Source organism: Salvia miltiorrhiza, chromosome 1 (genome assembly GCF_028751815.1).
Source record: "Salvia miltiorrhiza cultivar Shanhuang (shh) chromosome 1, IMPLAD_Smil_shh, whole genome shotgun sequence".
Classification (NCBI taxonomy): domain Eukaryota; kingdom Viridiplantae; phylum Streptophyta; class Magnoliopsida; order Lamiales; family Lamiaceae; genus Salvia; species Salvia miltiorrhiza.
Window position 1 is genome coordinate 34,203,213 of NC_080387.1, and position 14,825 is coordinate 34,218,037.

General features: G+C 41.6%; 1 protein-coding gene across 1 annotated transcript; it reads right to left on the reverse strand.

The window, feature by feature from the left end:
• Window positions 1-7,923: 7,923 nt before the first annotated feature.
• LOC131006826 (uncharacterized) lies at window positions 7,924-9,613 on the reverse strand. The gene is made up of 3 exons (XM_057933989.1): window positions 9,424-9,613; window positions 8,651-8,818; window positions 7,924-8,501 (listed from the first exon to the last, which is right to left on the reverse strand). The coding sequence occupies exons 1-3, from the start codon at window positions 9,611-9,613 to the stop codon at window positions 7,924-7,926; spliced, it is 936 nt and encodes a 311-aa protein (XP_057789972.1).
• Between the last annotated feature and the right edge of the window lie 5,212 nt (window positions 9,614-14,825).

A 14,825-nucleotide genomic window follows, 5' to 3' on the forward strand; every position in this document is an offset into this window, starting at 1 on the left:
TTGTGTATCACTTGTGGATTATGCATGAAAAGTTTGAACTTGTGACAAGTGAGTTAAATGTTTTGCCTCCAAGAACTTTGAAATGAGCTTGTAAGATTTGAGCCATTGATTGTCATATTATCACAATCTCATTTCATTCTTGAGTATAAATCAATTGAACATATTCGTTAATCTCTAGAACTTGCCATAAGTCCTCTCTCAAAAAATGAAAGTAGATGATTGAAGGCCATCTTTGCTAACCACCTAACCCAAATCTTGTCTAAATTCTCATATGATCCTAGTTTACCCACTTTTGTGCCTTATAACTTTTCCTTGAATTAACCAATGATGGGTAGGACTTAGATTGTTAGTGGTTGCTTTGATGAAAAGGTTTGGGAAATGATTGAAATTGCTTATCAAGCTTTGATTGAGTGAAAATCACTAGTCCCCTATGAGCTTAAAAAGAAAAAGAAAGAAAAATAAATGAAAATGAATGTGAATAAAAGAGCATAAAGGGGAGTGATTTGCCTTTTGAATCATATCATGATAAGTATCACTAAGGGTGAAAAGAAGAAATGTAGGGATATTGGTTTTTGATTGATTAGAAAAGAGAAATGGTGAATTTGACTTGTTCATTGTTATTGTTAGATTGTGGGATATGAGTCATTTGCCTAAAAACACCTCACCTCACCAAAGAGCCCTCATTACAACCTTATGAAAGCCTTTGTTGATCATTATTTATAACACATTGAAGTATAAAGAGTTAGGACAAATGGCAAGCCTATGGTAGATTGCGTACATGATTCAATTTGAGTGCAAACACGTCCAATCTAAACACTTGAGAGTTGAGTGCATCATTGAAACATCCACATTTGTGAGGATTCAAGCTTGGAGGCTATAATGTTGAACTCATTATCACTTGTGACTTCTTGGAATGCATTTCTACTTGTGATACACTTTTGAAAGATTTTTGAAAAATTTGAAGCCCTTAAAATGACACCAATTTATTCTCACATGTTTGTTATCTTTTATTTCTCATCTCTTTGTTGTTTGGGGACAAACAACGCTTTAAGTTTGGGGGGTTGACAAACATGGTTTTCGTACCTCAATTCCATATGATTTGTTGTCAGTTCCCTTCATATTTTGCTTGCCAATGCGTGTTTGTACCCTAATGTTGAGTTTTGTTGAGATTTGATGTTTGGTATAGTTTTTGGAGTGTTTTCAGGAAACATCAAGGAATAATTGGAGGATTTTGAAGACATGAGATTAAAGTACGTCTCGAGAGGAATCCGTGAGCGCAAACGGTGACCAAATCCGAGTCCGGACGAGGGAGAACGGAGCAAAACGAGCAGACTGTGCAAAGAGCCCAGTAGACCGCGATCACCACCCGCGCCTGCGGGGTGAGACCGCGGGTTCCCTGCCATTTTCCCACGTTTCCTAGCCGCGGTCACGGGCTGTGACTGCGGGAAAAAGGCGGGGCTCCCCCCAAGTAGACCCTAGACGCGAATTTGAGCTCTAAAACTCATTCCCCCCCCCCATTCTTCATATCCATCATCTTCCCCAACACTTCAATTCCAAAACCCTAGCCTCCATTCTCTACCATTGCGCCACGTAGAATAGGATATATTTTGCTATTATATATAGATATATATATATATATATATATATATATAGATAGATTGGGCATAGGCATGTATTTTATTTATTTATAACATTTAGTTGAAGAATATCTTTTCTAAAAAATGAATTGACATTTGAATTGATTGATTTTCGTGGATTAATTTATTGGAATACTTTATTTAAGTTTTAGTCACACTTGGAACAATCTCAATTAAGTGGGTATAAAGATTCCTATTCTGGATGCCATCATTTTATTAAGTTAAATTTTTCGGGTGAAAAAAATGTGGATTGTGAGGCATGATGAGTTCTTGTTGGTCATTGAGTTTATATGTATAAGAAAAGTTGGTATGAGGTTGAGAGGGATTTCAGGCGTTTGAAAATAGAAGAATGGACCCTCGAAGTTCTAATGTGTTTTAATTTGGCTGGGTTTCGATAATCAAATGGATATGTAGGATTTATAATTAAATGGATATGTTGAATTTATCTAATAGTTTTATACAATAATTTAATAGTACAGACTTTATCTAATAGTTTTATACGATTATTTAATAGTATAGAATTTATCTATAAATTTATATGATTATTTAATAGTTTTTAAATGTAAAAATTGCTTAGAAATGTATAAATAAATAAGAATGAATGAGAATTGAGGAAACTTAGAATGAAGTGATTATACGATGCCACATAGGATATGATTTATTTTGCTATAATGTAAAAATTGATTAGAAATATATAAATAAATAAGAATCAATGAGAATTGAAGAAAATTAGAATGGAATTATTATACGATGCCATGTAGGATAAGATTTATTTTGCTATAATATATGGATTCTGATTCTGATTAAATACACTTATACATTACACGGTTAAAAAAAAACTGTATTTCAAAAAAAATAAACAAAAACAAAAACCCAATTCTAAATATTGGTTTTAAAAAGAATGTCTAAATTAATATAATGAGGATACATATGATTAACACTTTTATTTTCCAGTTCTTTCTTTATTTCTATTTTACAAATAAAAACTGAGATTTATTCTAAAAATAGTTAACAACTATCATAAAAAAGTTAGAGTGAGTTTTGAAAATAGTCGTTTTGGAATACTAAAAATAAAAATTATCCACTAAGATTAAAAAAAAAATGTCACATTTACCATTTTACCCTTCACATAAAAAACTTAAAAATTATCCATGAATTCACAACCAAGTCTATTTCACAACTAGCACTAATTTTTTCAAGTTTTAAATCTCGAATTCACAACTGAATAACTAGTGTTGGTTGTAAATTTAAGTTTTAAAGTTTAAATTCACAACTAGAAATAGTGTTAGTCATGAATTCTAGTTTTAATGTTTGAATTCACAACTAGAAATATTTTTAGTCGTGAATTTAAGGTTTAAATCTCAAATTCACAGCTAGTATTATTTCTAATTTTGAATTCAAGCTTTAAAACTCAAATGCATGACTTCCACTATTTTTAGCTGTGTTAGGTCTGGAGGGTCTCGAATAGGTGTATAGGGCAGAGAATACACCTATAGGCTATTTTTGACTTCAAATGAGTCAAAACGAAACTTCAAACACAAACTTACATAACTTGTTTACTGAAAAGAGTTTTGACCAAAATAGGGTTGACGACTGATACTGAATACTCTTCAGTAAAGAGTTATCAGTTAAGTCAGAGACCTTAACTGATACACGTAAGGCTTCAGTCGAGTTTGATAAAAAGAGATGTTATAAATCTTATGACTATCAGAAGATAGATCAGTTAGACTGATAACACACGTAGCGGAAAACTTTGTTTCGAAATAGCCTGTGAGTTAAGCACGTTGTCAGTCTTTAGGTTTCTCTTTGCGATTAATCAGTTTTCAGTTTACGAAGGGAAGAACACAAGTAAGAAAGTAAATACTGAAAGCTGTAAATAACACAGAGATTTTTACGTGGTTCGGAAAACACTTCCTACATCCACGGTCGGTTGATCAGACCAACAACTTCATTGGCAAGTGCTTACGGGTGCACTGCAAACCGATGCTCATGCTTACGGGTGCACAGCAAACCTGAACGTTTGCTTGCGGGTGCACACAACCGAAACAACTGAAGATCCAATCTTCAGTACCAACACACCTTGTTGGATTTTTCACTCCTAGCACGACTGGGCACTGGGATCTCACGGAGACAGAACACCTTTCTGAACTCCTTTACAACACAAACACTCGATTCAGTAGGTTGAAGGGAGGTTTGAAAACTTGCCAACTAAACTTCAAAGAACAAGTTCTTTGGAGTTAGTTTGACCTAGGCTTTGGATAAACGAGGTTTGCCTAAGGTCTAAGAGAATATATGTAATCAGCAGTGACTGATTTTTGGCTTTGGGATTCTCTTCTTCGATTCAAACTTTGGAGAGTCTGGGCTTTAGCTGAGAAACAATTTTGGCAGCGTTTCAGCTTATGTCGTTGAATCGGTGAAGATTGAAGTGATCCTCGAGCGCTATTTATAGGAGACGTTTGAATAGATCTATTGGCGGGGAAGGTCTTCAAGATTTCTTCCGTTAGAGAGTAATTTGAACTTGGGCTGAGGCTTCAATCTTCGAGGTTCCTTGTTTGGTGAGAACGGCTATGTTGAGGAGCATGAGATGCGACATCTCTGAAAAGGTAATCACCAAAGAGGAATGACCTCTGCAGAGAAAGGACAATCCTGAGATCTCTGCATTTAATGTAGCTGTACTTCTGGAGTGCGTGGCTTTCTTTGAACGTTGGAGGTTCAGTCCGAGGAAGAATGTTTAACTGATACTTGACATTAGTATCAGTCCGCTGATTCCATGTGGCTCGCATTAAGTAATCAGTCAAAACTGATTCTTCGACTGATACTTCAGTCGGCAACTTCAGTCTTTAGTCTTCAGAACAGCAACTAAACTAGAAAAAGAACTCTAACACTTGAGTTCAAGCAGTTCTAGTCTATTACACAAAAAACCTATTGATTTTAGTATCATCAAAACATGGATTAGGATATTTCACTAAGTTCCCAACAAGCTGTGAATTCAAACTTTAACATTTGAATTCACAACTAGGAATAGACTTGGCTGTGAATTCGACCTTTAAAACTTTAAATTCAATCGAATCGAATTAAAAAAAATACCAAATTTGGATCCGAATTTAGGTGTTGAACCTCTTACTCCAAATTTGGATCCGAAATTTTTAAAACTACTTCAAATTCAATCCAAATACATCAAGTTCAATTTTTACAAAATCTAAATTAGAAAAAAAAATATATGAATCCACAAATTTAGATCGAGTCCAAAATTCACTCTCTTCCCTAACTACATCAAACAAAGGTATTAATTATCCTGGAAAAAAAAAGTAAAATCCAAATTCATCTACACTACATGACTATACATTCGCCTGCTTATTCCTTTCATTTTTTTTTTGAAAACGGAGAAAAACTCTTATATTAAGAATTATCAGAATCAACAATGTCCCTCAACCAACTAGGGAAATCCTAAGACCAAACCATAGACTCAATACCTCGCCCAGAAAAACAACCAAGAGCATGTGCCGCCTCATTTGCCTCTCTATACACATGCTTAACTCCGATAAGTAAATTCTCTCGCGCCATAACAAAAATATCTCTAATATCATCGGGTAAACACCAGTTCTCTTCTTCTTCATCCACCATAGCTCGTGCCGCAAGGATTGAATCTGTATAAATTTCAACCGTAGCAATATCATGTTCCACACATAAAATAATGCCATGCAAGACCGCCAAAATCTCTGCCATCAACACACTAGTCGTCGGCGACGTCTTCTTAGCTACAGCTGCAACCAGCCGCCCCAAACACTCCTTTGCCCACACCGTATCTTGCATCCACATTCACCCGGAATCGCCCCTTGTCGGCTTCCCCCATTTTTTCTGTCCAAGCTTCACCCCCAACCAATGGTCCACAGTGAAGGTCGGTTTAGCAGCGATGTAAGTCTCTAGGAAAGACCGACAATCCACCTCCTTCGGCATCTCACATGCCTCCACCTTATTATGTCGCAAGCTGCAAATAAAACCCCATACTCTCCACGTCATAATACACCAAAGATCATAATGCCCATCATCTAACACCCTTCGCATGTGGCTAGCAATCTCCATCAAATTATGATATCTTGCTTCTTTTAACAGCTCCCAGAATATCGTCCCTTTTCACACACCTCTAATCCTTGGCCAAAAGGCTAGCATATGTTCGGTAGTCCCCCATCTGTCACTGCACATCTCACACATTCCATCAGTCAGCACGTGGTGGTTTTTCAAATTAACCGTCGTCGGGATAATATCAGACAACGCACGCTACATAAACACTTTGACCTTAGGCAGAATAGTCGTATTCCAAAAAAAATGCCCCCGTCATTTGCGATCATCTGTGCTGCTGTGCATCGGCTTCTCGTAGTACCCAATCCCCAACAGATAGGCCGACTTAACTGAAAACTACCCATTGGGATTGTAAGTTCAGTACCTCTTATCCTCCATTCCTCTTTCCCCAATCGGTGTGCTCATAATTCGCTCAACCTCATGGGGCCAAAAAACTCTCGAAATCTTTCCCACATCCTAGCCTCCATTCTCCGTGATCAAATCTGCCACCAATAAGTTATCATCCGCCTTACCACGCCCACATGACATCTCCACCTGCCCCATCATCCATTTGTTATTCACAGCCCGTATACTTCTCTCGTTTCCCAAACTCCAAGCTGAACCCGCTTGTATAAGCTCTCTACTCTCGCTAAAGACCGCCAAACAAAAGAACATTTTGCTAGTATCGTTGCACTTAAAATATCACATTCTTTAAAATATTTAGCCTGAAACACTCTAGCCACAAGTGAGTCCGGCCTCTGCATAATTCTCCAAACTTGCATTGCTAATAAGGCTTTGTTAAAAACCTTGAAATCACGAAACCCCATTCCACCACGATCTTTAGGAATACACATCTTGCCCTAACGATGCCAGTGCAAACGTCTTTGCTCCTCACTATCTCCATACCAAAACCCAACGCATATCATATGCATGTTATCACATATAGACTGAGGCAAACGAAAGCACTGCATGGCATAAATCGGCACCGCCTGCACCACCGATTGAATAAGAACCTCCTTCCCACCTGTCAAAAAACTCCTTTGACTCCAACTCTTTACTTTCTTCTCCATCCTATCAACAAGATATCCAAACTGAAGTCATTTTTGTCGGAGTGAAAAACCCGGCAGCCCCAAATATCGTTGAATGTCGTCTCCTGACTTAACTCCCAGCATATGATAAACCTCCCCCTCCTTATCTCGTGTCGTATTTGGGCTGAAAGTAATCGAAGATTTCTCCATATTTATAAGTTGCCCCGATGCACGCTGATAAGTATAAACAATAGTTTCCACTCTTTCCTCTTCCTTCTCCTCCGCCCGAAAGAAAACGAGACTATCATCCGCGAAGAAAAGATGCGTAATATTGAGAGATTTCGGTATCATTGGTACACCATTGATCTGCCCCCTGCATTCATGATATTTAAACAATGGAGAGAACCCTTGTGCGCAAATGACAAACAAGAACGGGGACAAAGGATCACCCTGACGTAGCCCCCTAGTAGGCGTTATTTCTCCATAAACCGCTCTATTGAGAAGAAAAGAGAAAGACACCGACCGAACACACTTCATCAGCAAAGAACATAACGCACTCGGGAACTCCATCTTTCTCAACACAGCCTCCAGATAGTCCCACTAAACCCTATCATAAGCCTTACTCATGTCCAATTTTAACGCTGCATAGCCTTTCTTTCCTTTCTTTCTGTTCTGAAGCAAATGCTGGCATTCAAAACTAATAAGAATATTATCCGTGATTTGCCGATCCTTAAGAAAAGCACTTTGCGCTTGGTCAATCACCCTCCCCAACACCATGCGTATTCTATTCACTAACACCTTAGTCACGATTTTATATAAAGTATTGCACAAACTCAAAGGCCTAAATTTCTCCACGACACTAGGCTTTTCTACCTTCAGAATAAGAGTAATAAGAGTTTAATTCCACTCCGTCGGATCAAATTTGCCGTTAAAAACATCCAGCGCCTCCCTAGTCACAAAACTGCCCACCGCTAGCTAAAAACATTGAAAAAACCTCGCATTATACCGATCCGGCCCCGGTGCTTTGTTGGGTGCATCTCAAACAATGCCCTCCTGACTTCTTCTGCTTCATAAGGCCTAGCAAGCATCCAATTATCCTCTCCCGAAATTTACTCCTTAATATGTATCGTTACCGCCTCGATATCGTCCTTAGAGGGATTATTAGAAGTAAACAACATCTAGAAATATTCCTTAACGACTCATGCCTTATTCTCCTCCTTCTCCATCCACTCTCCATCCTTATTCTTCAACCCTTTTATACTGTTCTTCTTCCGTCGCTTTGAAGATTGTTTATGAAAAGCTCCAGTATTCTGATCTCCATTGGCTAGCCAATTAACTCGCGCCCTTTGTTTCCAATGACAAGCCTCAGCTTCCACAGCTCTCTCAATCCGGTTACTGAGTTCGATCACCTCCTGACCGTTATGCATGCCCCCCAATCTCTTCATCTTTCTCAATCGCTCTTTCCTCATCTCGGCTATTCTCTTGCCCAATTTGTTAAACTGTTTTCGTACCCAATTCTCTAAAAAGACTATGCATTCATCCATCCTTCTTCTCGCCTCCACAACAGAATGTAATGATGCCCATTTGCATAAAAAATTAGGAACAAAGTCCTTCTCGAGGAACCACTTATCCTCGAAGTGAAACCGACCCTTACCGTATCTCACCAGCTTACTCTCCTCCGGTGCAAAACTGCACAGAACGGGTCTATGATCGGACCCGTAGAAGTCCAGCGCCTTCATGCTGCAATTCAGGAATTCTAAATTCCACAGCCCATTCCCTAAAAACGGTTCAGCCGCTCAAAAATCATATCGTCCACTATTTTGTTCATCCACGTAAAATTTCTGTTCGGTTGGGCTATCTCTTGTAATCTACTATAACAAAGCACTTCTCGGAAGCTATTCATCTGACTCGGCTGCTTCCCTTTACCTACTATATTTTCTGAATCATGAAGAATCTCATTAAAATCCCTCCCCACAAGCCATGCATGGCATATCCTCAGACGGCACTTGATCACTAAGGCGTCGTAAAAGCTCCCAAGAAAATCTGCGTTGATCCACATCGGGGTTCCCGTAAAATCTCGTAAATCTCCACTTTCTATTCTCAAATGTAATATAGAAATCAATATGACCCTGTGAGTAGGACAGGGTTGTGACCTGCACCGTGTCTTTCCACATCAACATAAGACCACATTTTCTCCCACTCGCATCCACAACCAACATCCATTCAAAACCAATAAAAGATCTCCACCATGTGCATTGACTCGTTACGAGCTTCGCCTCACACACAAAGACTATACTCGGGGAACACCCGACAATTAACTGCCGAAACTCATGGAATGCACGCGGATTTCCCAGACCACGTGCATTCCAAACTAAACAACTTATTGATGTCGGCGGGGCGGCGATATGGTAGCCACCGCCGTTGTCATAACTTCATTCGTCGTCTCATGTGTAGTCTCCTTAGCCCTCTTTCTTTTAACTCCACTCTCCTTGCCATTTCCAAAATCCCTCCCTTATTTTCTCTTGCCCAGCAGTCCTTCAAGTTCCTGTCCCTTAGCATGAGTATTGGATTTACTGCCTGCTGATTTGTACGAGCCAACTGTTTCCATCCCTTACTCATCACCTTCGCCTTGCTCTTACTCAGGGATAATTTAAGAGGTTTTATAGGAGAATTACCTCTCAGTCTTCTCCCCAACTTACCTTTATTTGTGTCTCTTTCCAAATCCAATAGCGAGTTGTCCCCTTTTTCCACGTTCACTCCCTCCTCCTGAGTCTCCAGAACACCCTTCCTCACTCCAACCGACCTTATCCCCTCCCCCACTCCCTCATTCTCCACTCTCACACTCTCTCTCCATCCTCCCCTTTTTATGCGTCTCTCCATCCCCTCCATCTCTCATACCCTCTCCCTTTTCCCCCCACCCATGTGGCATTCTCCCTCATCACACTTCCCTCCGTAACCAACTCTTCAACCACCAAATATCCCGTCCCTCACATGATATCTATCTCCATCTCTCCCCCCGAACCACATGTTCTCTCTCTTTACTTACCACCACTAGCACTTTCCATGTCTCCTTCCCATTAGAAGCTTCCACTGCCTTCTTTCTCCCATCATCCACATTAGTAGAGGCCCTTGGTGGCGGTCTAGGGCCCCTAGGGTTCTCCCGTGCTGCCCAAGGCCTGAGCACTGTGAGTTACCCGACGGTAGTCAATCCCCCTTCTTGCCTTCAACCACATTCCATAAGCTGGAGCCGTTTTTTCCTCATTCGAGCACTCACAATCCTTTATATGGTGGCCTATCTTGCCACAAACAAAGCAAAATAAATCCGAAAGCTTTTCATACAAAACTAGGGCAATAGTCTCCCCTTTCATCCCCCTCCATGTTGATGGTAATGCCCTGGACTAGAGGTTCCTTATTAGATCTCGTAATTCTTATTCGAGCATATCTCCCTAAGCATCAACCCTTTGCACTCTTATCAATTTCCAGCACCTTCGCCACTTGTTTGCCCATGCGTCTCAGAATTTGCAGTTCCATGCAGACGATAGGCAGATTATGGAGTTGTATCCACATCAAATTTCGTATTGGCTGCCGTAAGCATTGACTCCACTTTCTTCACCAGCATTAGATCGCTAAACCAGTGCCAAGGTCCCTCGGTCAATATACGTTCTCTATCCCTCTCTAGATCAAGCGATAGTGATTTATGCGTAATTGTTCTAATTTTGGGGGTTTGCATGTGCATATTTTAAGTTAAATCTTCTGGAAATTGGTGCGTTTTTGGTATATTTTATGCTTTGTAGGAGATTTAGGTTTTCGAGAAGAAGAGTGCAAATTTTGGAGAATTTGGGCTAAGAATTGTGTTTATGTGCATACTATGGCACGCCAGAGCTAAAACCCTGCGCGGAAGCCAGAGCAGTGGAATCAAGCGCTCCAGATCCTGAGAAGTCATTCACCAAGAGCAGAGGAGTCAAGACGCCAGAGGAGTCAAGGCGCCAGAGGAGTCAAGTCGCCAGAGGAATCGAGAAGCCAGAGAGACACGCCAGAGGAATCAAAGCCAGAGCGGAGGCCATTCCGCTGGCGAGAGTCAGAGCGGAACCCATTCCGCTGGCGAAGTCAGAGAAATCATCCGTTCCCCTGGCAATAGCCATTTCTCTGGCGAGAGCCGCGATTTTCGCCAGAGTGGAGATTACTTGCTGAGCGCGTCACAGCTGGACTTACCTTCCTTTGCACGATTCTATTCCTTTTAGAGTCCGGCTTTGCATGGCAACTTCCATGGTGATCCAGAAGGATTTGAAGTCTATAAATAGGGCCATACTTTTCATTGTAAATCATCCAATCAATCCCTTGCCCTAATTTTTGGAGTTCTGCCGTGAAGAAGCATCCAGCGCTGCACTGCTCCGAAGCTTAGGAATTTACTTGTTTTCATAGTTTTTCATAGTTTCCAAATTCATTGTTTTAAGTTAGATTTCAATTCAGTTTTTATTTTATTCTTGGATTGTGATTGAGTGACACAATTACACGTTCAAGATATTTACGGTATTTCGTATTTTAATTCAATTTATTTTCGTTTAATCATGTTTATGCTTTTCGTTCATGTTTATGCTTTCGTTTCAATTATGCAATTTAAATTATGCACTTTAGTTTCATGTCTAGATTAGTTGGTTTTTAATTCACAAGTATTTAATTTCTTAAGTTAGGTTTAATTCGAGTTGTTTAAATTATTGCCTAGGTTAAGTTTAAGTTCAATTTACGTTTAAGTTTAAGTTACGTTTTTAAATCAAAACCTTTACTGCTTTCTTTTATTGCTTTTTCTTACGATACTACTAAAAGCCCTTAAAGACTTTCCTTGAGAGATGACACTGGGTCAACTTACCATCGCTAGGATGTCCTTGTTCTATTGCAAGTCAACTTAGAGGTGTTTCTAGTTGAGTCAAATTTTGGCGCCGTTGCCGGGGAGAGTTTTAGGCATTTTAGTTGTGTCGTTTTGTTTACTTGCTTATTTAATTTTAAGTTTCTCTCGTTTTTGTTTTTACGTTTCTTCCACTCGGTGCGTTTAACCCGTTTGTTTAGTGTTGTGCATGCAGGGACGCCGTAGTCTTAAAGGCAAACTTGTGTCCCCGTTGCATAGTACGAGCGAAGGGATTTTTAGGAAAAATAGCTGCAAAGGAGTGTTCGCCGAGGACAGCGCTGCCAGCTCTACCGAGTCCAGCTCTGACTCTGATCCTGACGTTCCAGAGCAGACCGTAGTAGAGGAGAAAGCCAGCTCTAACCATACAGAGCAGATCATAGACACGGCAGAACACACTAAGGAGGAAGAGGCCAGCCCTCCCGAGTTGAGCACTGCCAGCCCTACTAAGTCCAGCGCAGCCCAGGCCAGCCCTGCCGATTTCAGCACTGAGCATAATACAAACGAGGAAGAAACCAGCTCTGACTTTGTTGACCGAGCAGAGCAGAATATCAACGAGGAAAAAGAGGTTATGGCACAGAATATGGAGTATATGGGAGACTTTACCAGGCCGGTAATCGGAGATACCAACACGTCGGCGATCGTGCTCCCCATTGCAGTGAGAAACTATAATCTCAAGCCGAATGATTCAAGTTTGTTGCCGGTGTTCCACGGGATGCCAAGTGAGGATGCGCTGCAATTCATTCGAGATTTTTGCACCCAAGTGCAAACAATTCCTTTGCTTAATCTCACGGAGGACCAACTCAAGCTCAAGTGCTTTCTATATGCACTTAAAGACCGGGCGAGGACATGGATGCTAGCTCTGCCACCCAATTCTATCACTACTTGGGGAGATGCTTGTGAAAAATTTATGCTGAAATACTACCCAAGCCATAAGACACAGGAGCTCAGGACGCAAATAATGGAATTCACCCAAGGAGTGGATGAGCCCCCACATGAAGCTTGGGATAGATATCAAGAACTGCTCCGTCAATGCCCTCAACATCAGTACCCAAATGTCATGCTAATGCAATTCTTCTATGATGGGTTAGTGCCAACTGCCCAATTTATGGTGGATAGCACGGCAGGAGGTAACATAGCACGGAAGACAGCCACGGAGTTAAAGGGGATTTTCAAAACTTTAGCCGAGAGCTCCCAACAAAAGTCCGTCCGTGGAAGAAGAGTTGAAGCCAGCGCGGTGACGAACCAATTTGAGATGCAGCAGCAATTGGCTTCAATCATGCGGGATGTACAACAGCTGAAGATGGACAAGATGGAAAATTCAGCCCCGGTGCAGAATCCAGCTCTGCAGCATGCAGCGCTGCCGAAAGGATAAGCTGAGGTCTATGCGGCACAAGGATTTCAAAGCTACAATCAAGGGCTAAGCAGACCGTACGGGCAGAATTTTAATCAAGCTCAACAAAATGTCAATGGTGGATGGAGAGGGCAGCCCAACTTTGGTTGGGGAAATCAAAATTTTGGGGGGAATCAATTCCGGCGACCATCCCAAATGGGGTATCAACAGCAACTTCAATACTTCCCTTCGCAGCAGGGCTCATCTCAACCGTATAAACCGCAATACCAACAGCAACAATCGGCTTCGCAGCAGAGTGCACAGCCCATGCCACCGCAGAAAACGTCACTCGAAGAAACGCTGCACGCCTTCATGGAGATCATCAAACAAAGCATAGAGTCCCAGGCATCTACCATCAAAAGGCTTGAAACAACTGTTGGCCAACTTTATGGTACTTTGAATCAAATCCAACAACAACAGCAGCCCGGAAAATTCCATGGCCAGCCCTTGCAAACTCACCAAGCTCAAGCTGTCACTGTTCTGCGCAGTGGTAAGATGGTGGATAACAAAGTGGAAGTGCCAGCGCAGACCAGGTCAGCCCTGCCGAATTCAGCTATGACCAATCCAGCTCTGGACAGCTCAGTTCAGTTCAGTCCGTGTAGGAGGAGGGAGCCGAGCTCAGCACTGCTGAATCCAGCGCTGCCCAGTGCAGCGGTGCCGAACCCAGCTCTGCAGACTTCTTCTCTGCCGCATTCCGCTATACAAACTCCAGCTCTGCAGAATTCCGTTATGCCAAATTCAGCCTTGAAGGCAGACCAGAGCTGGAATCCAGAGCTGCCGAGCTTAGCCCAGACTAGTCCAGAGCTGCCGAGCTCATCCCAGGCCAGTCCAGAGCTGCCGAGCTCAGCCCAGACCAGACCAGAGCTGACCAGCCCTAGCGATGGAGAGAAGGCAGACCAGCAAAAAGATGGAGAGATGGAGGAAGGAAAGGAGAATAAACTTCACAAGTCTACTACACCTTATCGACCTCCGATCCCTTTCCCGGGCAGATTGAGGAATGAAAAGATGGATAAACAGTTCGCCGACTTCTACAACATGCTTGCCAAGGTAAACGTGAATCTGCCCCTCCTTGATGTGATCAGAAAAGTCCCGGCGTATGTGAAGTTTTTCAAGGAGTTAGTCTCCAACAAGCGGAAGTTCGAGGACAATGAGAAGGTTCTGGTCTCAGAAATTGCAAACTCGATCATACAGCAGCCTCTGCCACCAAAGCAACGCGATCCAGGTAGCTTCGTGATTAAAATTGCTTTAGGAAATGGTAAGGAAGCTACGGGAATGTTAGATTTGGGTGCTGGAATTAACCTAATGCCTTACTCTATTTTTAAACAATTAGAGTTAGGTGATTTGAAACCCACTCGCATGTGTCTACAACTCGCCGATAGGTCCGTTAGATACCCCCGTGGGATCATAGAGGATGTTTTGGTGAATGTTGGGGGCTTGATTATTCCCGTAGATTTTATGGTTCTCGAGATTGGGGAGGTGCATGAAAATGGTGTAGAGCACACACTACTGTTAGGAAGACCGTTTATGGCAACCACTAACACCTTAATTGATGTTAAGGATGGAAATATTAAAATGACCGTGTTAGGGGAGTCAGTGTCTTTCTCTGTGCATGATAATCGTGCTATGCCTTCTACAAATTTTATCAACGAATGCTCATTTATAGAACCTATTGATGGCTTGGTTGAGAAGGTATTTATACAGGAACAGGAATATATGGAAGTTTGCGCTGGATCGGCCGACATGGAGGAATTAGCTAGGGAAGCTGAAGAGTTCAGCGTTGCCCAGCCAGCTCTGCCACCCTTCAGCGC

Excerpts from the sequence above, each read along its gene's own strand:
- LOC131006826 (XM_057933989.1), bottom strand. The coding sequence starts at position 9,613 with ATGGAGGGGATGGAGAGACGCATAAAAAGGGGAGGATGGAGAGAGAGT. Across the intron at positions 8,819-9,423 it reads GGAAAGAGACACAAATAAAG|AAAGTGGAGATTTACGAGAT; the intron begins GTAAGTTGGGGA and ends ATTTGAGAATAG. Across the intron at positions 8,502-8,650 it reads TGATTCAGAAAATATAGTAG|GGAATGGGCTGTGGAATTTA; the intron begins GTAAAGGGAAGC and ends AACCGTTTTTAG.